This window comes from Sorex fumeus, unplaced genomic scaffold, assembly GCF_029834395.1.
Source record: "Sorex fumeus unplaced genomic scaffold, SorFum_2.1 ptg000002l, whole genome shotgun sequence".
NCBI classification, from domain to species: Eukaryota; Metazoa; Chordata; class Mammalia; order Eulipotyphla; family Soricidae; genus Sorex; species Sorex fumeus.
This window is the reverse complement of record NW_026606059.1, coordinates 14301057-14328278: the sequence shown is the minus strand read 5'-3', so window position 1 is coordinate 14328278 and position 27222 is coordinate 14301057. Positions and strand designations below refer to the sequence as shown.

The following is a 27222-nucleotide window of genomic DNA, read 5'->3' as shown; positions in this document are numbered from 1 at the left end:
CTGTGCTGTCGCTCCAGCCCATTCCTTTTATTGAAATGACTTATTGACTGACAACTTGGGGGTTCCCACAAACAGATATCTGCATACTTCTACCAGAATCTTAAGAATATATATATATATATATATATATATATATATATATATATATATAGGCTGGAGCAATAGCACAGCAGGTAGGGCATTTGCCTTGCACGCAGCCGACCTGGGTAAGATTCCCAGCATCCCATATGGTCCCCTGAGCATTACCAGGGGTAATTCCTGAGTGCAGAGCCAAGAGTAACCCCTGTGCATCGCCAGGTGTGACCCAAAAGGCAAAAAAAGAGAGTATATTTTATATATACATATATATATATATAGAGAGAGAGAGAGAGAGAGAGAGTATATAGAGGTTTTCATGTGTGACTGTGTCGCATATATAGTTCAGTATTCTCAGGACTGGAACGGTGGGTAGGATTCTTGTCTTACTTGCTGCTGACCAAGGTTCAATTCACACACCCCATATGATTCCCCAAGCCCCCTAGACGTAATTCTTGAGTGCACAATTACTCCCCCAGTAGTAATTCTTGAGTGCAGAGCCAGGAGTAAGCTCTGAGAACTGTGGAAAGTGTTCCCAAAACAAAACAAGCAATCCCCCCATCCCCTTTGCCCCATTATTCTCTGAAAGCTTCATCCTTGAAATGACCGTAGTGTAGGGACAATGGATGAAGGCACATTCCATGGAGGAGATAGGGGATAAGCATCCCTCTGTAATCCAGGTCAGTTCTTGGGTCAACCCATAGGGCCATGTCCTCTTCAAGCTCTGCTTCAATCACAAGATCTCTACAGTTCAGCATCCTAATGTAACTAATCTTGTGACAAAAACTTCTTGGAATTGAAGATCAATAAAGATGCCTTTGTTAAATTATTAGTCTACATAACAGTATATGAGCACTGTTAATGGTTTTGAGTCTACTTTAAAATGTAAGACTTTGCTTTAAGTGTTACAGCCTTTACTGAGTTTAGGTGAATTCTACTATCACTGTCACTGTCACTGTCCTCCCGTTGTTCATGGATTTGCTCAAGCAGGTACCAGTAATGTCTCCATTGTGAAACTCATTCATTCATTCATTCATTCATTCATTCATCCTGTTATTCGTCGATTGCCTCGAGCAGGCCCCAGTAACGTCTCTTTCATCCTAGCCATGAGATTATATTCAAGGCTATTTAGGAGAATGAGACCCATCATTGTTACTGGTACTTGGCATATTTGGTACGCCACGGGGAGTTTGCCAGACTCTGCCCTGTGGGCAGGCTACATTCGATAGCCTGCAAGTTTGTCCAAAATAGGAATGAGACAATAAGATGTCATAAAAAAAAGTTCTGGTAAGATGTCGCGCGGCCGCTTTCGCGGTTCCGGGATCTGGATTTTATAGTCTCTGATTCTTGGCCGCTGATGGGATTACACGGCGCCAGGGGGCCAGGTGGTGGGTGTGACCCCCGCCTACTGGAATTTGGAGGATCTGGGTGGAAGATGCTCGACTCCAATTCGAGTAGGCTTGGAGGTCTCGGCCCCGGAACCCGCGTGGCTTTGTCCCTCTGCCAGTACCTTCATGTGTGCGGAGAGTGGTCTCAGCATGGTGGTGGCTGGTCCTGGAGGTCTTCGGCTGCCGTAGCCCTGGTCGGGGCGGGGAGGAAAGCTCAACCCGCTCCCCTCCAAGGGACTCCGGGAAGGAACACCCAGGCGCGGGGGCAGAGACTGCACTGTTCTCGTCCGGGATCTGGATTTTATAGTCTCTGAGTCTTGGCCGCTGATGGGATTACACGGCGCCAGGGGGCCAGGTGGTGGGTGTGACCCCCGCCTACTGGAATTTGGAGGATCTGGGTGGAAGATGCTCAACTCCAATTCGAGTAGGCTTGGAGGTCTCGGCCCCGGAATTGTGAAATTCATTGTTACTGTTTTTGGCATATCAAACACGTCATGTCATGGGTAGCTTGCCAGGCTTTGCCGTGCAGGTGAGATACTCTGGGTAGCTTTGCCAGGCTCTCCGAGAGGGGCCATGTACAAGCAAATGCCCTACCTGCTGTGCTATCGCTCTAGCCCGTGAATTCTACATAAAAAGAATAGTATTTCAATTCGTTATTTGCTTAGTGATTCTTGTTTTAAAAATCTATGTCCTATGTTTCTTTTGTAAGTTACTTTAATTGAAGATAGCAATTTTTTTAAGAATTCTTTTTTGTTTGTTTGTTTGTTTTTTGGTTTTTTGTTGCACTGGTGATGCACAGGGGTAACTCCTGGCTCTGCACTCAGGAATCACTCCTGGTGGTGCTGGGGGACCATATGGGATGCTGGGAATCGAACCCAGCTTGGCCACGTGCAAAGCAAACAACTTACCCGCTGTGCTATCACTCCATCCCAAAGATTGCAATTTTTGGGCTACACCCAGTGATGCTCAGGGTTTGTTTCTGGCTCTGAACTCAGAAATTACTCCTGGATGTGCTTGGGGGACCATATGGAAAACCTGAGATTTAACTTGTGTCCATCGTGTGCAAGTCAAGTGCCCTACCTGCTGTTTGTACTATTGCTCTGGTCCCCAAAGATTGCAAACATTTTTAAAGCCTGTGATTTTTAGTCAAAATTTCTCAAATTTTGATCTTTCTTATTTTTCATGACATCAAACCCTTTCCTATAAGGATCAGTCAAGAGGATTAATTCAAATCCTTTTTTTTTAAAACTGAGTAAAAGAGACTAAATACTTTCTGGATGATCCTTATATGTGTATCTAAAAATTTAATGTGAATAACTTTAATATAATGTTCTGCATTAGACATATTAGTATCCATGGATGAAGTCATGCATTAGCTCCTTTAAGTAAATTATTTCATATAAACCAAACAGGCAAGCTTTTTGGTTCTTAGGGCTTAATTTAATAACATAGGCAAAGAAATATCTCAATTGTGTAATCAGTATTTTCAAATTTACTAAATGGTATAATTTATGTGGATAGCAATCAGATTTTGGTTTAAATTTCTGTAATTGAATTTCCTCTTAAATAGACAGTATGTAATTGCTAATTAATTTTTAGGGCACAAATACTTTAAAAAAGCCAACTAATAATATAATTTAGTAACTAAATGAAAATGAAATTAATTAAATGAAATGAAATTAAATGAAAGTAATTAAATAAAAATGAAAGAAACTTAACATATATTCCAATTTGTGATCCAATGATGTAATCAATGAACTTTTTTTTTTAAGTTTTAGAAATGCTCTAAGTTGCTGAATTTTTAAATTTTTTTTAAGGAAAAATGATGATTAGTTTTGTGTGTGTGTTTTTGTGTGTGTGAAGCAGGCTAGGTTTTATTTACTTAGATGTGAGGGGAGGGAGGAGAATCACACATGTTCCAGAGAACACGTTCTTCTCCAGAGTAGGGAAGTAGCGAAACACCAAGACAAGCAAGCAAGATACATGTTCAAGGGAGAAGGTGGGCTTGAAGAGTGAGCTGATAATAGTATATATATTTTTTCGTGTCTCCTGATTTACAGCCTCCTAATAGCACTCAGTCTATAGGAGGAAGAATAGGGCCTGTGATGCTAGTGCCCAGTACTCTAGTGATACCTCACATACAATACTCCACCTTTATTTCTATCTCCTTTGAAGGTGTCTCAATTCTTCCTGGCACTAAGAAGACAGTCTCAGCTTGTTTCTGGGCCGTGAACACTCTATCTCTGCTCTTAGTTATCTGGTGTGATTGATTTAGCTAAGACTTCAGTAGGATTGCCAACAATCCAGGATCTAAGGTGATCTGAAAAGGGCCTAACCCAGTAAAAATGGAAGGGTGCTTCATGTAGGACCGACTTAAAACTGTCATTTCTCCAGAGAGAGAACAGACACAGACATAAGAGTCTTCAAGAAAACTTTTCTTTGAATTTGCTTGCCTTGCATTCTGAGTTCATACCACATGTTAATAGCATAGAATTGGAGAACCTAAAGAATTACTGTTAGAGAAATGATCTTATAAAATCATATAAAATCCTGCACTTATAGAATTAAATAATGCCAAGCCAGATCTTATATTAACTAAAAATTAAACTATTCCTCATTTTAATCACCCTATTCAGTTCTACTTTCTTTCAAAGATAGTTAAATATATCACTTATATAGTCATTGCCTTATTTTCCAGAGAAAAATGTTTGCAGTTGAACTCTACTTACATATTGTTTAATAAGATTACAGAAAATTATGCACATTTTAATTGATTTTTTTTGCAGGCTTGAAGGCCTCCAAAATCATTGATTATGGTCAGTTAAATGAATTATGCCACATGAGAGGACTAGAATACAAGTGAGTTATTCATGCATTTCTTTTCCTGTCATTCAAATAAATGTGAACGTATTTCATGAATACAATATAGTAATAAACTTATTATTGAGTTTCAGAAGTACCTGATTTCCAAATAGGTGAAACACATTTGAAAACCTGATCGTTATTTTCTCTGGTTGAAGGAGAAGAATATAAGTCATATTCTAAAGAATCAATATGGAGAAAACAATTTATTTTTAGCTGGATTTATTCTAATATTTTAAAAAACTTCTTAAAGGAAGAAATTAAATGATTGAAAACACAAATACTGAATAAAATAAGTAATATAGCCATGCATAAGAAATACCTGGTTGAAATATACCAGTAAATATTCATTCTAAAAATGTTTTTCAACATTCATCTTCTTAGTTTATTAAGAACTAGGATTATAGTACAAAGTTCAGGATTTCTAGGATATGAGATATAATTCAAGATGCAATTTAAAAAATCTATTTTTTTTACTAATTCTTTTCCCTAAGTTGAAATTATTGGACTTGCTATTTTCATACTGATTTTTCAGTATCTATGCATTCACCCAATTCACTTCACTCAGAGACTGTCAACGTTTTTAAGGGATTGCAGAGAAAAGCTTTGGGTGTAGATTTTTTGTACTTTAAAAACAACTGTCAGCCACATCTTTAACTTCTTTAAATATTTTCTATATCTTTATCAGTTTGCCTATTAGTTCTTTAAGAATAAAAGGGAACATGCATTTTTTATTAATTAATTAACTTATTTTGAATACCCATCCCTCCACCAGTGACCATCTCGCACCACCACGGATCCCAGTATCCCTCCCACCCCCCAACCCCCATCCCATCCTGTCTCTGTGGCAGGGCATTCCCTTTTGTTCTCTCTCTCCTATTGGGTGTTGTGGTTTGTAGAAGAGTTAAGCCTGATTTTCAGGAGAAACGTTGGATGATTTACTTTCCACTGGTCACTTTGTATATAGGGAGATGTCACGCGGCCGCATAAGTGGTCGCGCAGTTTGGAGTAAAAGTCCTGGTTCTTGCATCGTCAGGCTATGCTTGTAGAGGCTCATGGTCACTGGGGTGCCATCTGGAGGAGGCGGGATGTGGCACCTACCCCATCTGGGACTTCCTGGTGGTCTCAGCTCTTTTTGGGACCTGGTGCCTTTTCCAGGAGCTGTGGAGCCGCCCAGCGGCCTTTCTTCTCTGTGGTTGTGTGCTGTAAAGAGGAACATGCATTTTTAATAGTCCTTGAATTTATTCTATGGATCCCTCCCCACCCCCCATGCTTTCTTGCCTCTTCTTAACTCCTAGAACCTTTTAATTCTTGGCTATAGTACAATCCATGCACCCTGATGTCCAGTTATCTGGTTTGAATCCTAGCTCAGTCATTTATCAGCAAAGCAAATTTGGACTCTTTACTTCGTTTCTTTTTGCCCTTTCCCCGAATTTGTACAATGGTGATAGATAGTAGAAGAACTCATTTTAAAGGATTATTAGGATGACCTGGCTGGATCCATAGCACAGCGAGTAGGGCGTTTGTTTGCCTTGCATGCAGCCAACCAGGTTGACCGGAGTTTGAACAACAAGAGGACAGTGATAGTAACAGATTAGGATGATCAAATAAACTAACAGATTCAAATAGCATTGAATACACAGAAGTTAAATGAGTATCAGCATATTTATGAATTAGTGCTATTATTCAATAAGTTTTTAACTGTTGAATTTGTCTTTTGTACTATCACAAAAGACATTAAAATTAAGAGGTTAAAGTTCTTGAATTCAAATACTTCTCTCTTATCTTTTCTTATTTTTAGTGTATATATATACATATAATTTCATAAACATATTTATAGACTTTTGTCCTATGGAAGAGATCATAATAATAGTTTGATCATTTTGATTCATATCTGCTGAAGACAGAATCTAAGTCCATTTTATCAATCTTAATCTTGCTGGTTTGAAAATCCCCCCAGATAGAATCGTCTCATCAAACATACATTTGGGCCAGGCTTGATTTGGCTGTGCTGCCTCTTATCTCTGATTAAATCTCACATTCACTGTGGTTTCCAGACAGTAATCTCTTGTATTTCTTGGGTTTTATCTCTTGTGTCACTGGTTCAAACTGTGAACATGAGAAAAGCAATGGATTTAAAGAAAATTTAAAAATACTGCATTTAATTAATTAATTCTAACAGCAACATTTTTAAACAAATCAGAAAGGGCACAGGGAAATAAAGGAAATAAACGAATATTTTCATCTGTAATTACACAAAGTGAACTTTAAATAAAGTTATGTCTCTCATCCTGTGTCTCTCTCCCTCCTCTCCCTCCCTCCCTCCCTCCCTCCCTCCTTTTCTGCCTCCCTTCCTCCCTTCCTCCCTCCTTCCCTCCCTCCATCCCTATCTATCTATCTATCTATCTATCTATCTATCTATCTATCTAGCTAATTATCTCTCCGCCCTCTATCCTTTTTTTTCTTCTCAGGGAGTTACCTGGACCATTATCTGGACCTGTGAGGGTCTTCTTGGTGTATGTCCTGGCACTGGGTGATGATTAAGATCTCTGAGTCATCCTGGCCTTAGTTACTTTCTGAACTACTGGGCCACTTTCTGGCACAGCAATTGGGATCCCTTCAGTTTGTTCAGATGGCACTAAAGTTTTGAACATTTTGTAAATTTTATTTTAAGTAAAGGTAAAGGTAAAAGGTAAAGGCCCTCCCGTTGATCGTCGATTTGCTCGAGCGGGCCCAGTAACGTCTCCATTGGAGACTTTGTTGTTACTGTGTTTGGCATATCGAATACTCTCGGTAGCTTGCCGGGCTCTCCGAGAGGGGCGGAGGAATCGAACTCGGGTCGGCCATGTTGGCCGCTTGTAAGGCGAACGCCCTACCTGCTGTGCTATTTTAAGTATTTTATTATTATTGTTGTTATTAGTATTATTGTGGAGAATGGAATTGCTTGATCATATGCAAGCTCAATTCTTAGTTTTATAAAATATAATTTTTTAAAATTGAATCACAGTGAGATACACAATTACAAAGTTGTTCAAGATTGGGTTTCAGTCATACAATATTCCAATACCCATCCTTCACTAGTGTGCATTTCCCACCACCAATGTCCCCAGTTTCCCTCCCATCTCCACCCCACCTCTATGACAGACACTTTTCTTCTCTCTGTCTCTGTCTCTGTCTCTGTCTCTGTCTCTGTCTCTCTCTCTCTCTCTCTCTATCTCTATCTCTCCTCTCTCTCTGTTCCCCCTCTCTCCTTTTTGGTTTTGTGGTTTGCAAAACAGATACTAAGAGGTCATTATTTAACATTTTAGAGTTTTTAGTATCATATAGTATGTGCTATGTATAGTTATTAATCAGTATCTGCACATACTACACTAAGTTAACCACTAATTATCATGTTCTATCCTTTACCATTATAGATGATCCTCTTTTATTTATTTCCTCAATTTGATTTTATGACCTAGAAACTTACTTTGGGAGGCAAGTTTTAGGGGGCCTGTAAATAGATTTTGGGTAATTCTTTTGTGTGTATGACACACCCATGCTCGGGCATTACTAGTGACTCTGTGCTCAGGGATCACTCCTGGTAGACCATATGCAGTCAGGGATCACGGTCCTCCCGTTGTTCATCAATTCGCTCGAGCGGGCCCAGTAATATTTCCATTGTGAGACTTGTTGTTACTGTGTTTGGCATATTGAATACTTCACGGGTAGCTTGCCAGGGTCTGCCGTGCGGGCGAGATACTCTCAGTAGCTTGCCCAGCTCTCCGAGAGGGGTGGAGGAATCGAACTCAGGTCAGCCATGTCGGCCGCTTGTAAGCAAACGCCCTACGGCTGTGCTATCGCTCCAGCCCCATATGCAGTGTGGAAGGCAAATGACTTAGCCACTATACTGTTGTTTGCCGTTAAAAAATAAAAACAAATAAATAAATAGATACAGAATGAGTATTTATTATGGCAAATCAGTTGTAAAACAATTGGTTATGTCTTGGAAGTTCATTTCATTTTTTTTCCTTAGGTTATCTTTGGGAAATTTATCAGAAATACGTTTTGGAAATAACTTAAGTCATTTAAAATTTATAAGCATTCAGTGATGTTAAAATTACAGTAGTCTGGGTTAGAAAAATAGTTCAGTGCTTGTCTTGGTGCTTGCCTTGCATGCGGCTGGTTTAGATTCTATATGGTATCCCATATGGTCCCCCAAATCTGCCAGGAGTGATCTCTGAGCACGGAGCAAGCAGTAATCTCTGAGAACTGCTAGGCGTAGCCCCAAACAACCTGAATAATATAGTAGTTAATTAAAATAAAAGTATTGAAGTCATTTCTATCTCTTTATTTTCACAATAAGGACTATTCAATTAATAGGGTAGAAGAGGTTAATAGAGCAATGATAGTAATTTTAAGGATAATCCTGTAAAACAGACTTTTCAAATTCATTGTTTATTATATACTGATGATTATTTTTATTATAACTTTGAAAATCATATTTTCCTTGTTATGCATGTTTTGTGACTTGTTGGCTTATCAGACTGATTTTTCTACTAAAAATGAAAAATATGATATGCTAGATAATTTTTATTTTTAAGAAATAAAGCTTGTAAGAAAAGGAAACACAACAGCTTTACAAAGATGGACTGTGTCTATACACATAAGCGTTACTTGAGCTGTGCTCCCAGGAATACGATTTGTCTGGTATATGAACTTCATTTTAATATGAATAGTTTCTCTTGATGATGACAACTGGTATCTTCAGTGTTTCTAGGATAGTTTTGTTGTCTATGTGGTAGCATGCTTTGTTTGCAGTGCCCACTAGTAGTGAGACTGTACATGACTGTGGAACACCAGTTAGAGTAACTGGGGTGCCAAATAACTGTTACATTATGATTGTTACATTATGATTGTTCTTGCTAGAATTGGTGAGGCCATGAACCAAGCTCATGCTCACATTATTTCAAGGGAAATTCTTTGTCATTAAGCTATCTCCATCTCCCTGCTTTCTTTCTTTGTAGGATATCTGATATGTAGCTACACATTTGTTTCATTTTCTCATTTTTCTAGTTTGAAAATTTGCTTGCTCATATATTCAGTGATCCATTGGAAACTGAAAAAAGTTGGTGCAAATTAAATACTTGTAGGATAAATGAATGAATCACCCCTATCTGGTATATAGAGTTTTCTACCATCAGGGATACTCCAGATCCTTGTTACCATTTGCTTACATAAATATTCAATTAAATATCTTTTAAACTTTTAGACTTTATGAACTTTTTCATCACCATACGTTTATTAATATCCTTTATAATCTAATTTATTTGTCCTTCAAGCTCCATATTGCTCCCCATGTAGCCTCATAAGTTTTTATTCTCCTACACATCTGTTCCACAAAGACTGTAATCTGGGCATCTGAAGGAGTCTACTGTATATCTTGCTCTCTCACATACTTTAATTAAAGTTCTTGGATTATCATTTAAGTATCTGAGTTCAGTTTTCTTATTTGTGAAAGAACATAGATTTGGTTTGCAACAAGGAAATATATAGTTCTATTACTTAAATCAAACTTTATCTGGATTTTGGTCAGTACTTCTATTGTAGCGAAACACAAGATTATCTACCTAGTTGTCCAAGCCAGAAACTAGACTTTCATACTAAAATATCATCTCTCCCATGAAACATCAGACACATTTGACAAGTTGATTATATGTGCATTACTCACAAGACTTTTATAGTTTATCCTTCTTACTTCTCTGTCTTCTATACCAGTGTCTTTTCCTATTCTCAGTACCCATGACAGTAACTTCTCATGATTTGACCATACGTGCATCTTGTTATGAAGGACTTTGTACTTTTTGCTCATTCTAATTTTTCTCTCTGGAATGGTATTTTCCCACTCACTCCTTCAGTAATAAATAGATGAACTAATATTTATTATTAAAGTGTTAAAACTTATTATCTTATTATTTTTACTGTTGTAGCAGTGTCCTCCTGTTGTTCATCGATTTGCTCCAGCAGACACCAGTAACATCTCCATTGTGAGACTTGTTGTTACTGTTTTTGGCATATCGAGTACATCACGGGTAGTTTGCAAGGCTTTGCTGTGTGGGCGGGATACTCTCCGTAGTGTCCCAGGCTCTCCAAGAGAGGCGGAGGAATCAAACTTGGATCTCTGGGTCGGCCGCATGCAAGGTGAACACCCTACCCACTGTGCTATTGCTCCAGCCCATTATTATTGTTATTATTATTAAAGTCTTAAATCTTTTCCAGGAAGTGTTTCTATGCTTCTCCCTAATGCAATTCATTTCTTCATCACTACTTTACCAAGTATTATTTTCTATCAGGCACTTCTGATAATTTCTTATGCACTTTTTAAAAATATGTTTCTATTCTAATACAGCATCTTGAAGGCTGTATTCATTAAATTAGAGTAACTACATGATGATGTATAAAAAGATTAAATAATATTATGATCCAAATAAAAGATTTCTTAAAGCGTTTTTTATTTTTTCCTTTTTGGGTCACACCTGACGATGCTCAGGTGTTACTCCTGGCTTTGCATTCAGGAATCACTCCTGGCTGTGCTCAGGGGACCATATGGGAATCGAACCTGGGTCAGCTGTGTGCAAGGCAAATGCCCTACACTCTGTGCAATCATCACTCTAGCCCAAAGATTTTTTTTCATCTCTGCTCAGTAGTCTGGAGGTGAATACTCCAGGTACATATGGAACCTTCTCCCACACAAAATTATTCAAGGACAAAAATTACCCTGTATTTGTGATTTGACATTTACTTGTCATTTTCTTGTCAACACAGTTGAATAAGGCCACTGTTGAATCTGGCTCTACTCCATCGAAATTCAATTATGAAGTCAATCAAATTTTTGGTTTGACAAAGGTATAGGACATCTTATATTCATGTCTTGCATTTTATGGTGAAGAACTTTGTCTAAAAAATTTCCTGTTTTTGTTTTGGGGTCAAATTTTATGGTGTTCAGAACTTACTCCTGGCTCTGCTCTCAGGGATCACTCCTGGCAGGGTAAGGGGAACATATGGGATGCTGGGGATTGAACTTGGGTTGGTCTAATGCAAGTACTGCAGTACTGCTACTCTGTTCCCCTGAAATTTTATGGGTGAATATAGTTGAAAGAAAACAAGAAAAATGTTGTCTCTAAGGGGATGAATATGAAATGAGGAATAAGAAGAAAGTTTACCTGAAAGGGGTCAACTGGCCATTTGCAAACCAACAGAAAAATAATATCTTATTAACCTTTCTATCACCAAAACCTAAAATGAAGAAAAACTCAACACATTTTAATTAATAAAAAATTGTGTGATTTTCCACTTTTTCCCTAATTATTAAAATAGCAATAAATATCATTTGAAATTCTAGTTTATATAACATGCTACGGTTCTCTTAACTTTCATGGTATAGATGCACTGTTACTGAACCACCATCAAAGTAGTTAAGTCATTTTTAGTCTGTCTTGTTACCCCCTATGCCCTCCTCACTGATTTTAAATCTCATTTTTATAATCAAAAGTCAATGGTTTAGTTCTGTGTGATAGTACTGTCTATTCCATTTTTTTGTTGTTGCTCTTGTTGCTTGTACTTACTCTCCTGGTTTATATCCCATAACACTATACCTTCCAGCTTCATCCAAGTTGCAGTGAACTGCAAGATTTTATCTTTTTGAAATGTACATAGTATTCTATCCTGTTTACATACACAACTCTTTTACCCATGCAACTGTCATTGGACATTTGGGTTGTTTTAATAATCTACATATTGATGCATATGTAGTTTTGAATTAATAGTTTTGTGTTCTCGGGAGAGATGACAATAATTTGCTGAGACATTTGAAGGTTCTCATCTGCTTTTCTGTTTGATTTTTCAAGAAGTTTTTATTAAAATATTGTTAGTGGAAGTGTTTCATGCATACAATGTTTTGATTCGGTACCCTTTACCTGAACGTCATGCTTTCCTATATCACCACTTTCTGAGTCTCCCCTACCACTTCTTCTGCATCATTGAACACCACACCATTCCCTATTGTGATATTCTCAGTTTTGCAGACCAGTTCTCAGCTTCTTTTGATTTTAGGTATTTGTTACTTCTGTATTAGGTCTATTTAGATGCCGCATATGTTAGGGACCATTAGGTACCTGTCCCTCTTAATAACTTCACTCAGCCTAATACTCTATAGATACAGCCATGTAGCAGCAAATCACATGACTATCATTTCTTACTGCTGAGTAGTATTCCAGTGTGTCTATGTACCATAGTTTCTTTTTTAAAATTTAATTGAATCACCATGAGAATAGTTACAAGATTTCATGTTTGGGTTACAATCACACAATGATCAAACACCCATCCCTCCACCAGTGCACATTCCCCACCACCAATATCCCCAGTATAACCCCCTTTCCCACTCTCCCCCTGCCTCCATGGCAGACATGATTCCCCATAATCTCTCTCTACTTTTGGGCATTATGGTTTGCAATACAGACCCTGAGAGGTCATCATATTTGATCCTTTATCTACTTTCTGCAAATATCTCCCATCCTGAGTGATTCCTCCAGCCATATTTTTCTTAGTGATCCCTTCTCTATTCCAGCTGCCTTCTCCCCTTTGCTCATGAGGCAGGCTTCCAGCTATGGAGCAATTTATCTGTCCTTTGTATCTAATATCCTTAGGTGTCAGCCTCATGTTATGTTGTTTTATACTCCACAAATGAGTGCAGTCTTTCTATGTCTGTTCCTCTCTTTCTGACGCATTTCACTTAGCATGATAATCTCCATATCTATCCATTTATAAGCAAAGTTCATGACTTTATCTCTCCTAACAGCTGTATAGTATTCCGTTGTGTAGATGTACCAAAGTTTCTTTAACCAGTCATGTGTTCTAGGGCACTTGGGTTGCTTCCAGATTTTGGCTACTGTGAACAGTGCTGCAATGGACAGATAGTACCATAGTTTCTTCATCCAGTTTTCTGTTCTAGGACATTTGGGTTGGTTCCAGATTTGGGCTGTTGTGAATAGAGTTTAGGATTGTACAGGTCTTTTCTGGATAGAGTTTTTGGGCCCTTGAGGTAGATACTGAGAAACAAAATTGCTTGGTCATATGAAAACTCATTTTTCAGTTTTTGAGTTTTCCAAAGAGGATAAAATAGTCTACATCCCCAGTAACAGTGGCTGATGGCTCTTTTTTTCTCAACAGTCATGGCAGCTCTGTTTTTTTTTTTGTTTATTATTATTGTAATGCATGCTAGTTTCACTGATGTGAAGTGTTGTCTATTATTTTCATTTCTCTGATGATTAATGATGCAGTATTTTTTTTTAACATTCCTATTAACCCTCTATATGTCTTCTTTGAGGAATTTTCTGTTTATCTCCTGTTCCCATTTTTTTGATGACTTTCTCCTAGCTCTACACTTATGGGTTACTGATCAAGGGATCAGGAGGTATTATTAAAGGACTATTCTGTTTGGTTTCATGAAAAATTTCCCCAGGGGAATTACTTGAACATTAAATTGAGAAGAGAAAGATTCAACAAGTATTTCAGGGAAAATCATTGAGCCACTTCCAAGACAATTCAACCTGAGTTTTGTTGTTGTTGTTGTTTAGTTTTACAGGTACTTTATATAGTTTGGATATTAACCCTTTGTCAGGTGACTCATGGACAAATATTTTCTTCTAATCTATGCGATGTCTGTTTATCAATTTGGTTTTTGGTCATACTCAGTAGTGCTCAGAACTTTCTCCTTGCTCTACACTCATGCATTACTGCTCAAGGGGATCAGAAGGAATGCTGAGGATTAAACCTAAGTTGGCAGCATGCAAAGAGTGTGGTTTACTCACTGTACTCTTCATAATTTATTGAATATCTTGTTGAACCATATTGACTTTCTGATATGATATGAATAATAAACACCCTTGTCTTATATCTGAAGGAAGTTATCCTGCTTCATATGAGGAAAATCTGTACTAATAAAAAGAAGCTCATTTACAGTGATATGAATCTGGGACATGTTGACTTTTTGGTCCAACCCATGTTTACTTAAGACCAAAAAAAAGTAGTGTATAAAATATTAATAAATTATGGTAAAAGTTCAGATACATTTACTTTCCATTAATGCATATATTAATTGTGGATAATTTAGGGGAATTTTAATTTTGTGTTATATTTATACAAAAGCTTTACTCAATTATAGGAAATCATGAAGGCATCACTTAAAAATTAAAATTTATACACTGATATAGCATACATTTGATAGTCTGAAAATAATCTCACAGATGTAGACTTAAGAAAATTTTCATAATGGATATTTTCCAAGTACAATATGTTTATGTTTAACATTCTGTCACTGTATTTTTAGACTAATATAAAATTTATCTGTCAGATTGAATTAAAAGTCTTATTGGATACTTCTATCTTATGGTAGTTTCCATTTTATTTCTCTCATCTTTTAAAATAGGAGTTTTCACATTATTCTATCAGCTCATGAAGAGTTCATTAGTCAGTATCCTAAGATATTTGTGAAGAAAGAAACAAAACTGCCTACACTTCATAAAACAAAAATATTAAGGTAATGTTATTTTCTTTTGAATGCGAGCTTGTTGTATGTGTTTGTATGTGTAAGAAAGACCAACTAGAACTCAAATACTGAAATTTATTGGTCAGTTTGTAGCACTTCATGCTACAGTAGTCAAGAAAGTGGAGATTAATGTCTAAGAAGAATTTTTTTAAAAAAGTATGCCTAATGATGAGGTGCGAATTTATTTAAAGTATAAAAGGAATCTTTACCTTTAACAAATTGTGAATGATGACCATCTTGAAGGGTATTAAAGGACTATTCTGTTTGGTTTAATAAAAAATTTCCCCAGGGGAATTACTTGAGCATTAAGTTGAGAAGAGAAAGATTCAACAAGTATTTCAGGGAAAACCATTAAGCCACTTCCAAGACAATTCAACCTAGATTTCCTCCTATTTATTACACCATACACAAAGTTAATTTAGCATGTATTACATACCTAGTTATTAGAATTGAATCTATCAAGCAAGTCAAGTATAACATAGGCAGTACTCTCCATGATAGTCATTTCAGAGACATCTTTAATGATTCATTTCCACTGGCAAAGAAAAAAACAAGCAAATGAGATTACTTCAAAGTAGAAAATGTCTGCAATGAAGAGAAAATGGGGACCTGAGAGAGAATGCGGCAGGTAAGGCTTTTGCCTTGCATAAGATTGTCCTGGGTTCAGTTCTCTGAGACTACCAGGAATGATCCCTGAGCACAGGTCCAGGAGTAAGCCCTGAGCATCTCTTGGTATGCCTCTGCCATACAATGTAAAAGAAGCTAAAATAAAAGACACCCTATTGGGGCTGGAGTCATAGCATAGCAGGTATGGTGTTTGCCTTGCATGCAGCCAACCCCGGGTTTGATTCGCAGCATCCCATATGGTCCCCTGAGCACCGCCAGGAGTCATTCCTGAGTGCATGAGCCAGGGGTAAACCCTGAGCATCGTTGGGTGTGGCTCAAAAAGCAAAAAAAAAACAAAAACCAGACACCCTATTAAATAGGACATGTATACATCTGATGTATACTATCAATGAGATGTATTAATCTTAATGTAATATATATATATATATATATATATTCACAGAACTTCACCAGAATAGGGCCACAAAGAGTATAGGGGTAAATATTCACATGGTCAATTCCTGTTTGATTCCTTGTTCCGTGTATTGTCCCCTGATGGGTGTGATAGCTGAGCACAGAACTAGGAGTAGTCTCTGAGCACAGTTGGGTGTGTCTCAAAACGAACGAGTATAAAACAAAGCAAAGTAACAAAAAAATACTTAACAAGAAGTAAGAAACCCTATTTTAAAAATGGGGAGAGGCACTAAACATACAATTTCTCAAAAAAGTTATACAGATGGCCAACAGTATGTGAAAAAGTGCTCATAATCACTTATCATCAGGGTTGTGCAAATCAGAACAGCAGTGAGATGCCACTGCACATCACTGAGAATAGCTCGGATCAAAACATCTCCTTGAGCAATTCATATTGTGCTTATGTTCTGGTTCATGAAAGGAAAGTACAAATGTCATTGTGTTTATAGTGAGATTAGGTTATTATTCCTTATGTTCGTGCATTTCGATCTACATTGCTCTGTAGAGTTTGTAATGGATAAATGATTCATAATTGGCAGCATTTAATATTTCTAGCTGCTAAATAGGAGGCCTGTGTCTGACAAAAATAATAAATAAATCCAATAAATTTGATACAGTGTGTTAAAATTCCTAGGAAAGATAACTCATTGGGTTTTTTGGAAAGGGAGAAAAGGCAAAGATTCATCTTCGGCTAGAGTATACTACAACTGATTAATGTACATATTTTTTGGCATTTCTGTGTATATGAAGGACAGACTAAACCTTGAAATATCTGTTCCACTTTTCTAAATATGAAAGAGATCAGGTAAATTAGAGAAGATTTTGGTGAATAAAACTGATGATGAATCATGAAATTTAGTTACATCAGAAATAATTCATTAGTAGTTTTAACCTATTAACATTATTTAATAAAATAATGTCTAAAATTTATCTAGAATAAATAAATATCATGTGACAGATACAAAAGCAAAGTTGAAATATTCTAGCTCTTGCCTGGTTTAGGTCTGGTAAAAATCCCTGATACCAGGGCATTTGCTAAATAGTGATGACAATTTGCAAGGAATGTAGAATAATGCCTCATACAATCACTTAATACATTTGAAGCAATGCCACTTTAATGAAAATAGATGGACGACCTAAGATAGAAGGAATCAATAATATTAGAGGAAAAAGTATGAATACAGGATAACAATATGATCATGGAATCAAATTAACAAAAGGTATATTTGTGAATATAGGAAATCCCATAGATTGTCTTAAAACAAATTCTGAAATTTGAATTACAGTTTTTTTTTTCCTTTTTGGGTCACATTCGGCAATGCTTAGGGGTTCCTCCTGGCTCTGCACTCAGAAATTACTCCTGGTGGTACTGGGGGACCATATGGGATGCTGGAAATCGAACCTGGGTTGGCTGCACGCAGAGCAAACGAAGGCAAATGCCCCACCCACCGTGCTATTTCTCCAGCCCATACAGTCTTTTTTAAGACCAGATAGACACAATATGATTTTAAAATAGTTTCTGATGCTTCAAAGCATACACTTTTTACTTTATTGTGGACTATAGATTGCATGATATTTTACATAGATTTCTACCATCTATTAATAACTTCTGCCTTTCATGGAGTTTAAATAATAACAAAATATGAATGCATTAATTAAGGGCTGGAGCGATAACACAGCCAGTAGGGCATTTGCCTTGTACGTGGCCGACCTGGCCAACCCCAGTTCGATTCCTCCGCCCCTCTCGGAGAGCCTGGCAAGCTACCTAGAGTATCTCGCCCGCACAGCAAAGCCTGGAAAGCTCCCCGTGATGTATTTGATATGCCAAGCACAGTAACAACGAGCCTCACAATGGAGACGTTACTGGGCCCGCTTGAGAAAATCGATGAACAGCGGGAGGAGAGTGCTACAGTGCAGTGCTATCATTAATTTAAAAATACTCATATTTTTTACTGCAACAAATTTAACATGCAAATGTTTTTTTAAAAAATAGATTTTTAATCAGTGCATCTTTATATCAGTATAATTAAATATGAAATAGAAGTTTAAGGAAATGTAGAAATTGAAGAAGCAAATAAGCATCTACAGAATTGTAGTAGATACCTTACAAATGTACTTTTCAAACTATGAGTGTGAATGTGAAATAAGAATTCAGCTATGTACGAGGAAAACTGCATTCTACTTATCTCATTTGACTTTATAAAAAAATAGCTGTTGATCTTTTGGAGTATCTGCATGGTTTTCTGTTTTTACTGTGCTTGTGAGTAGAGGTTATTCTCCTTTCCAGAAAACCTTCAGAATCAGTCTCCATAGCCTTCTCACAGAACCCTCTTCTGGCACAAGTGTACTCCCCACAGCTCCTGTTCCTCAGCCTCTGCCACCAAGGCATCTTCTAAGTTGGCACCCAAGAGGAGAAAGACTATAAGTGGGGCAGAATGACCAGCTTGTCTCTGAGATTGTTGTCTATGTCCAGATCATGCTGGAGTTCTGTGCCTTAGTACTGCTTTTGCTGTGTCCCATATATTTGGGTATTTTCTGTGTTCACTACTGTTTGGTTACAGAACTGGTTTTAAATTTCTCTTAGTTTTCTATATTAACCTAAGTTTTTTAGTCTTGTTTTGATTCATTTCCATATACCACCAACAGCCCCCCACTCCAGGTTTGTGCGTGTGAGAGTGTGTATGTGTGTGTGTGTGTGTGTGTGTGTGTGTGTGGTCGACTTCTTACATTATTTCATTGCAGTTGGAATATATACTTAGAATGATTTGAATCTTTCTTACTTTATTGACACTACATTTTATGTTTCAATATCTGGTTTATCTTTGAGAATTTTCTTCTGTGTGCTCTGGAGAAAAATGTGTATTTGACCTTTGTAGTGCTTAGAGTCATCTAAGTATTAAGTTCATATCATCTAACTCTTAATTTTTGAATGTTTATTTGTCTGGCGGATCTGACCATTGTCATGTTGTGTGTTAAATTTTCTTCCTACCATTGTGTTGCTGTAGATATCCCTGGGTTTGTTTATGATTTCATATATTTGGTGCTCTTTCTTGTAGTACATGTGTACCAGTAATGCTAAGATTTCTTGATGTGTTGATCCCTGAATATCTCTCTCTCTCTCTCTCTCTCTCTCTCTCTCTCACACACACATACACACACACACGTCTTGTTTCTTTTTTTGGGGGGGTTAGGGGTTATAGCAGTAATTCTCAGGCATTTTTTCTATATCACTCATGGAGTTATCCAGCAGACATGTGGTGCTAGGATCAAACTGGGGGTTGTGGCATACAAGGCAAGCACCCTATCTGCTATAATCTTTCTCTTAGTATCCCTTTGTTACATGTATTAGTCTGAGATTTATTTTGTTTGATACCATGATGACTGTCCCTGTCTTTTTAAAGCTACTGTATGTCTGTATGTCTATTCCCAATCTTCTACTCTGAAATTTGTTTACCTATGGTGCTCACGAGGACTCTCCTGGAGACAAAACTGGTCGAAATTTGTTTGATGAAATAAGTCCATTCTGTGCCCTTTGGTTGGTGATTCTATGCCACTGATAATTAGTGAAATTGATATAGAATATCAAATTGTCTTGTTTTTTAGGTGGATTCTGGGTGTTATTGTAGTTATGACTAACTTAAATCAATTATTATAGTTATCTCTAAGTTTACTAAGTTTCTTAGTTCTTCTTTTTCTCTACTTTTTACTTAAATATCTGCATTTTGTGAGTGATTAGATTCCATTTGCCTTTTCTTGTTCTTCCTAGATAGTTTTACTTTGTGGTTACCATAGATTTACTTGTATGATAAAATGGGAATATCTTATTTTAAATGTAAATGTTTTGTTCTTCCTATGTATTCTAAAATTACTTGAATTTTTTCCTCATATGTATTTTTAGGGATCTTACTCCTTCTAAGTAGAAGCTCTGTTTCTTTTATATGAGACCCTTTAGTATTTATTGAAGAGCCAATAGAGTACATTGATTAGTTGTTGGTTATCTGAAAACAACATAGACATATTTTCTATTTAGACATATTTTCTATTCAACACACTAAACATAATATACTACTTCCTTTGTTCTATCTAATTTTATTTTAGAAATCTTCAGAGAGTCTGTATTTTTCATATAAATGGTCATCTATTTAATTATCTATCTACCTACCTATTTATTTTTTAGGCTCCAGGTTTTAAATCTTTACTGATGGTCTTAGGAAGTTACCAGACATATCTGTCTTTGCTTTTCTTTGTGGTTTGGTGTGTAATTGTTTCTATTTGTTTTATTTGAAATTTTTTGAGCTTCTCTTGTATCTGAGGATACTCATTCTTCCTCAATTTAAGAAAAGTTTTGGATATTTTTTCTTCAAGTAAGAGTTCTGTTCTTTTCTCTCTTCTCCTTCTGGAACCAATATGCCATAAATGTTTTCCTCTTGTTTGGCTCATAAATATCATATGTTATCTTCATTTTTAAAATCTCATTTTTTTTTGTTGCTGGACTTTTAGGATGACTTTTCTAAGAAATCTGCTTAAGATAACTTATTTGATATTTTTCTTTTGTGATTTTGCGAATGAGACACCATCTATTTTATTTGTTTAAGTTCAGTTAATATGGTCTATAACTCAATTTTCTAATATTTTTGTTTTTAATAAATTTCTCTTCCGTGATCTCTTTTATTTTGCAATTATCATTTGAATTATAACATCTTCTTGATGATGGCCCTGATAATGTAGGGGATTCTTTGCAGGATTTTGGATTTTTGCATCCATTAGGTTGCATTCCTGCCCTTCATTATTTTTGCCTCTCTGCAACGTAGCTATAATCTCTTCCTGATTTAAGCTAGTTGTCTCCTTGTGAGGCTTCTTTCTTGGTGATTATGTGTGTTTTGTCTCTCATCTATCTGAGCTGTCTCCTCTATCCCTTCAAAAGTAGAGTTACCTTCATCAAAGTGTTTCACATAAACAATATAAAATAAATAAATAAAAAATAGGAAAGAGGATCCATGAACTGCAGACAAGTTTGTTATGAAGTTCTTTATAAATAATTGAGCTTGTCTTCTTTGCACCTTTTAGGTTGAAGTAAATTTGTAAGCTCATAGATGTATTTAAGTACTAACATTAAAGTATATTGTTATAATCAAGTCAGAAGAACACACCTTTCACCAATGGAAAAAAAACATCAAATTCCCGATCTATATAGAAGACCTTATTCTAAATTTTCATATCTCAAGATGACTATGGTTGTAGCAAGCTAACATGGAATCTGTCATAACATAATTTGGGAGGACAGTCAACAGAAATATAACTGTAGAGCTATAAAAAAGAACTTTTATAGAGTAAAGGTATCAAAAAATCAATAGACTCATATGAAATAATTCTTCACTTCACATGTCATCAGGGAAATACATCAGTGAGATATTGCTCCAAAACTCTCTATAATGGTTAAAAGCTTAAACGCTCACAAAACTAAATGCTGTTGAAAATGAACAGAAATATTCGTTCATTGCTGTTTGGAATACAAAATGGTACAGTTATTATGGAAGAAGGTTTGAAGATTTATTATAGATGTTTACATACCTTCCATATAATTATAGAATCACAGTGGTTGCCATTTACCCCACAACTTGAAAATTTATTTTTATACCAAACCCGCTTTTGAGTGTGTATAGAAACTTTATTCATAATTACCAAAACCTAAAGGCAATCAAGATGCTTATCATTAGATGAATAATATAATCTTAACATACCAGAATATATTGCATAGTATACTATATAGTATTTTCTGTTATATTTAGACAATAATATTATTCAGTATTAAAGAGAAATAATATATTAAGTCAAAAAATCTAAGAAGAAAAGATCATTGATTATTGTTAAGGGAAATAAGCCAATCTGAATAGACTGTATTCTGTAATATTCTAACTATATTATAATCTGGAAAATTCAAAACTATGAGGATGTTAAAAATAAATTAATTACCAGGGGTTATGGAAAGAGGCAGAACATAAGAAATAGTTAAAAAAAACAAAGCCAAAAATATTAATTTGGAAGCATATATATAAAACAATGTTCATTGCAGTTCTTAGTATAAATAGCTAGAATATGGAAGTAACCCAAATGTTCAGTAGCAGAAAAACAACAAAGAAAATTTGGTATATACAAATAATGGAATGCTATGTAGTTTCAAGGAAATAAAGTCAGACAGTTTGTGGCAACATTGATGGAACTGAAGTATATCATTCTGAATAAAATAAACTAAAGTCAGAGGGACAAATACAAGATGATCTTGCTCATTTGTGGTATATACGGAAGTAGGTCATAGATAGGAATGGACAATATCTATAAGTAATAAGCCTAGAACACTAGATTATTTACCTGAGATGGCCATATTGGGAGTATGTGTGATAAATAATTAGGTGGACATGAAAACATAGGGGGAGGGTTTGATGATGGCTAAGGTTGGAAAGATATGCATCAAAACCGTAACTGTCAGTCAGCAAATGATGGGGGTAGGGATGAGTGGGAAGGAAGGTTGATGAAGTGACATAGCGATGGGAGTGGAGGGTCCTGGCACTTCAGAGGTGGTGATGTGGGGTACCTCTATTTCATAAACTTAGATTAAAATTAGAATTCAATAGGTGGTTATTACTAAATCAATAATAAAATTTAAAAATAGTGAAAATACTCTTTGTTGACATCTGGTAGGTATACATTCCTATACATTTATATAATAGCAATACATGATAGAAAATACATTCTAATATTAATAAAATTAAGATGTACACTAGCCTGGCAAGCTCCCCGTGACGTAGTAAATATGCCAAACACAGTAACAACAAAGGCTCCAATGGAGACGTTACTGGGCCCGCTCGAGCAAATCGACGAACAACGGGAGGGCCTTTACCTTTACCTTTACCTATACATAATAATGACAATATACACATATTTAGTATTATCATCAATTAATAATTAAACATTTCAAATTTTAAAGTGGGTTATAAGATAAACTGGATTTTTCAGACTAGAAAACCACCACGTATGGTCAGCAGTTGTATTAGATTATACTTGGTAGTCTGGGGAATGTTGATATCAGGGGAGCTGTGCTTGTGTCAAGGCAGAGTTTACATGAGAAATCTAGATAATTTTAAGTCAGTTTTTAGAAACAAGTTCTAATACTGAAGGGCCTAATTTACAGTGTGACTTAAAGATAAGCAGTATGGAAGATGATAGAATAAACTCTCATTTATGGAATATAATATCAAAAGGTAGTTAGTACATATTTGCAGAGGTAGCATTTCTTGTTAATTACAGCAAGCTGGCTTTGCTTCCAAAGTGACTTAAGATAAAGTCTATATTAGTGTACCTCAAATTTTAATTTGAACGTAGGGTTTGGCATGGGTAGGAACAGTGATAAGCAGGTTCTGGGCTGGGAATTGCTCAAAGGTCTAGTGTGCTTGGCTGCATACTGGAGGTCTCAGATTTATTTTTTATTTTTATTTTTTTAATTTTATCGAATCACCGTGTGAAAGTTAAAAGCTTTCATGTTTGGGTTACAATCACACAATGATCAAACACCCATCCCTACACCAGTGCACATTTCCCACCACCAATATCCCCTGTATAAACTCCCCCCTTTCCCACCCTCCCCCTGCCTACATGGCAGACATGATTCTTGGGGCATTATGGTTTGTAATACAGACTCAGAGAGGTTATCATGTTCGGTCCTTTATCTACTTTCTGCACACATCTCCCATCCCGAGCGATTCCTCCAGCCATCTTTTTCTTAGTGATTCCTACTCTATTCCAGCTGCCTTCTCCCCTTTGCTCATGAGGCAGGCTTCCAGCTATGGAGCAATCTTCCTGTCCTATGTCTGTACCATCCTTAGGTGTCAGTCTCATGTTATGTTGTTTTATACTCCACAAATGAGTGCAGTCTTTCTATGTCTGTTCCTCTCTTTCTGATGCATTTCACTTAGCATGATACTCTCCATGTCTATCTATTTATAAGCAAAGTTCATGACTTCATCTCTCCTGACAGCTGCATAGTATCCCATTGTATAGATGTACCAAAGATTCTTTAACCAGTTATCTGTTCTAAGGCACTTGGGTTGTTTCCAGATTTTGACTATTGTGAACAGTGCTGCAATGAACATTTAGGTACAGATGTCATTTCTACTGTGCTTTTGTGCATCCTCGGGATATATTCCCAGGAGTGGTATTGCGGGGTCATATGGAAGTTCAATTTCTAGTTTTTGAAGGACTGTCCATATTGTTTTTCAGAAAGGCTGGACTAATGGAAAGCGTGTCCCTTTTTCCCCACATACACGCTAGCACATGTTGCTTTTGTTCTTTTGAATGTGTGCCAGTCTCTGTGGTGTGAGATGATATCTCATTGTTATTTTGATTTGCATCTTCTTCTTGGCTAGCGATGTGGAGCATTTTTTCATGTGCATTTTGACCATTTGTATTTCTTTTTTGAGGAAACTTCTGTTAATTTCTTCTCCCCATTTTTGATGGGGTTGGAGTTTTTTTTTCTTGTACAATTCTACTAATGTCTTGTATATTCTGAATATTAATTCATTATCAGATGGGTATTGGGTAAATATTCTTTCCCATCCTGTAGACTCTTTTTGTATTTTGGTCACTGTTTCTTTTGAAGTGCAGAAGCTTCTTAGTTTGATGTAGTCCCATTTGTTTCTGTTTGCTTCCACTTGCATGGTCAGTGCTGTTTCATCCTTAAAGTTGTTTTTAGCTTCAATGTCGTGAAGAGTTCTGCCTACATTTTCCTCTAAGTGCCTTATGGATTCATGTCTGATATTGAGGTCTTTAATCCACTTTGATCTGACTTTTGTGCCTGGTATTGGACAGAGGTCAGCATTCACTTTTTTGCAGGTAGCTATCTAGTTTTCCCATAACCACTTATTGAAGAGGCTTTCCTTGTTCCACTTCACATTTATTGCTTCTTTGTCAAAGATTAAGTGGTCATATATTTGGGGGTCTGTGACAAAATATTCAACTCTGTTCCATTGGTCTGCTGATCTGTTTCTAGCCCTGTACCATGCTGTCTTCATTAATATTGCTTTGTAGTACAGTTTGAAGTTGGGGAGGGTGATGCCACCCATCTCCTTTTTCCCAAAGATTGTTTTAGCTATTCATGGGGGTTTATTGTTTCATTAAGTTGAACAGCAAGTTGTCTTTACTAGGCCAATCATGCCTTTTTGTGGTTTCCTTGGCATGTTTTCATACAGGACTTTTTTTCAAAAGGCCACACCTGGCAGTGCTCAGGGTTTTTTCTTAGCTCTATGCTCAGTCATCACTCCTGATAAGACTCAGGATGTGCAGGGAATCAAACATGCTCAGTCGTGTACAAGGCAAACACTCTACCTGCTGTCCTATTGCTCAGTCTTCTTCACTCAGGACATTTTAATGAATTCCCTGATTTCAATTCTCATGAATCATAACATATGAGAAGAAAAAGAAGTCATTTCACATGGTCACAAAGAGTTTTAAAGTTTATAACTTTAAAAGTTATAATATAGTTATAAAAGTTATAATATATATTATAAATATTGCTTATAATATGGGCTGGGGTGATAGTACAGCGTGTAAGGCATTTGAGCTGAGCTGGGTTCAATTCCTCAGTCCCTCTCAGAGAGCCTGGCAAGCTACTAAGAGTATCTCACCCGCACGGCAAAGCCTGGCAAGCTACCCGTGATGTATTCAATATGCCAAACACAATAACAGCAAGTCTCACAATGGAGACGTTACTGGGCCCATTCAAGCAAATCAGTGAACAACGGGAAGACAGTGCGGTACAGTGCTTATAATATTGGCAATGTTTTATAATATGTCAATAGAAAGATAATGGTAATAATGTGCTCATAAAAATGGAAATAGAACAATTTGATCTGACAAGAGTTTAAGGTCGTTTTTCAGTGCGTCTTTGCTGTACTTCACTCCTACCTGTTTCAGACCCACCAGAGGAACCATTTACTTTGCTAAAGGTGACCTGCTGGGGTGGTTCTCATTGCTCCATCAATGTGTACATTTAACTAGCCAAATAGCCATTCATTCCACAAGTGTTCAAAGTGCTTTGCACAAAGAGTTCATGTTTTCTTTTTTTCTACTTGAGATTCTAGAGAGATGGGATATTGCAGCTGCTAGAACTAAAGTTCAGAATTTCACCTTTAGATTTAAAAGCAATCGTGAAACATCTGGGTTAAAGTGGTGTGCATGTTCTAGTCAATGTATTTTTGTCGGAGTATGTTAAATTATTTTTTGTAGGAACTACATGCAGCAGTCCCCAGAGTCCTGGGGTACCTGCCCCCAGGACTGTATGCTGCATAGAACAGTGATACAGAGGGCCAGACCCGGCCAGGGCAATCCACACCAGTGGTGCTCAGGGTGTCTTGTTCTTAGACATTGAATACAGGGCCTTGCATATGTCTGGAATATGCTTCACTACTTGAGCTGTCTTCACAGTCACCCAACATGGTTAAAACAATTATTTGTTACAGTACACAAGCACCTAGACATAGGTTAAAGTCTCTCTAAAAGAGTCAGTATAGAAAATGCTGGGAGTAAATAGGATTATTTAGAGAAGCAATTGAAAAACTAGAACAAGTATATTCTGATAAACTCACCAAAATATCTCTCTGCCAAATTGCTTTTTCAGTTTCTGGCTTTCTTTGATTTTTGGACTCAATTTTGTTTCCTAATGTCATGGAAACTACCCATGTGGTAAAAATCCAGCTAAGTAGTACTTATTTATTGCTAGCTTTCATTTGGCTGCAGAACAATTAACTAGGCTGCTCAAAATATTTATTTAATATTAGAACAAATGAAATGATACTTATTATGCTTCTTAAATACATTTTCACTGAAGTTCTTAGTTGTATTGAGTAAAATGCTCTCTCTCTCTATATATATATATTTATAAAAGCAAGAACTGGTATATTTGCTTCACTATACTTTTTGTTTGTTTGGTTTTTGGAGCTGGAGCGATAGCACAGCTGGTAGGGCATTTGCCTTGCATGTGGCCGTTCCGGGTTTGATTACTCCGTACCACTGGGAGAGCCCAGCAAGCTATTGAGAGTATCCCACCTGCAGGGCAGAGCCTGGCAAGCTCCGCATGCATATCTGATATGCCAAACACAGTAATAACAAGTCTCATAATGGAGATGTTACTGGTACCTGCTCGAGCAAGTCAATGAACAATGGGAGGACAGTGATACAGTG

General features: G+C 36.7%; 1 protein-coding gene across 1 annotated transcript in view; it reads left to right on the top strand.

Annotated features, from left to right (window-relative positions):
• CNBD1 (cyclic nucleotide binding domain containing 1) overlaps positions 1-27222 on the top strand; it is a 400318-nt gene that overhangs the window by 13687 nt on the left and 359409 nt on the right. Inside the window, exons 2-3 of the mRNA XM_056112619.1 lie at positions 4250-4322; positions 14791-14871. Of these exons, the coding sequence (XP_055968594.1) occupies positions 4250-4322; positions 14791-14871 (154 nt within the window). The remainder of the gene's footprint in view (positions 1-4249; positions 4323-14790; positions 14872-27222) is intronic.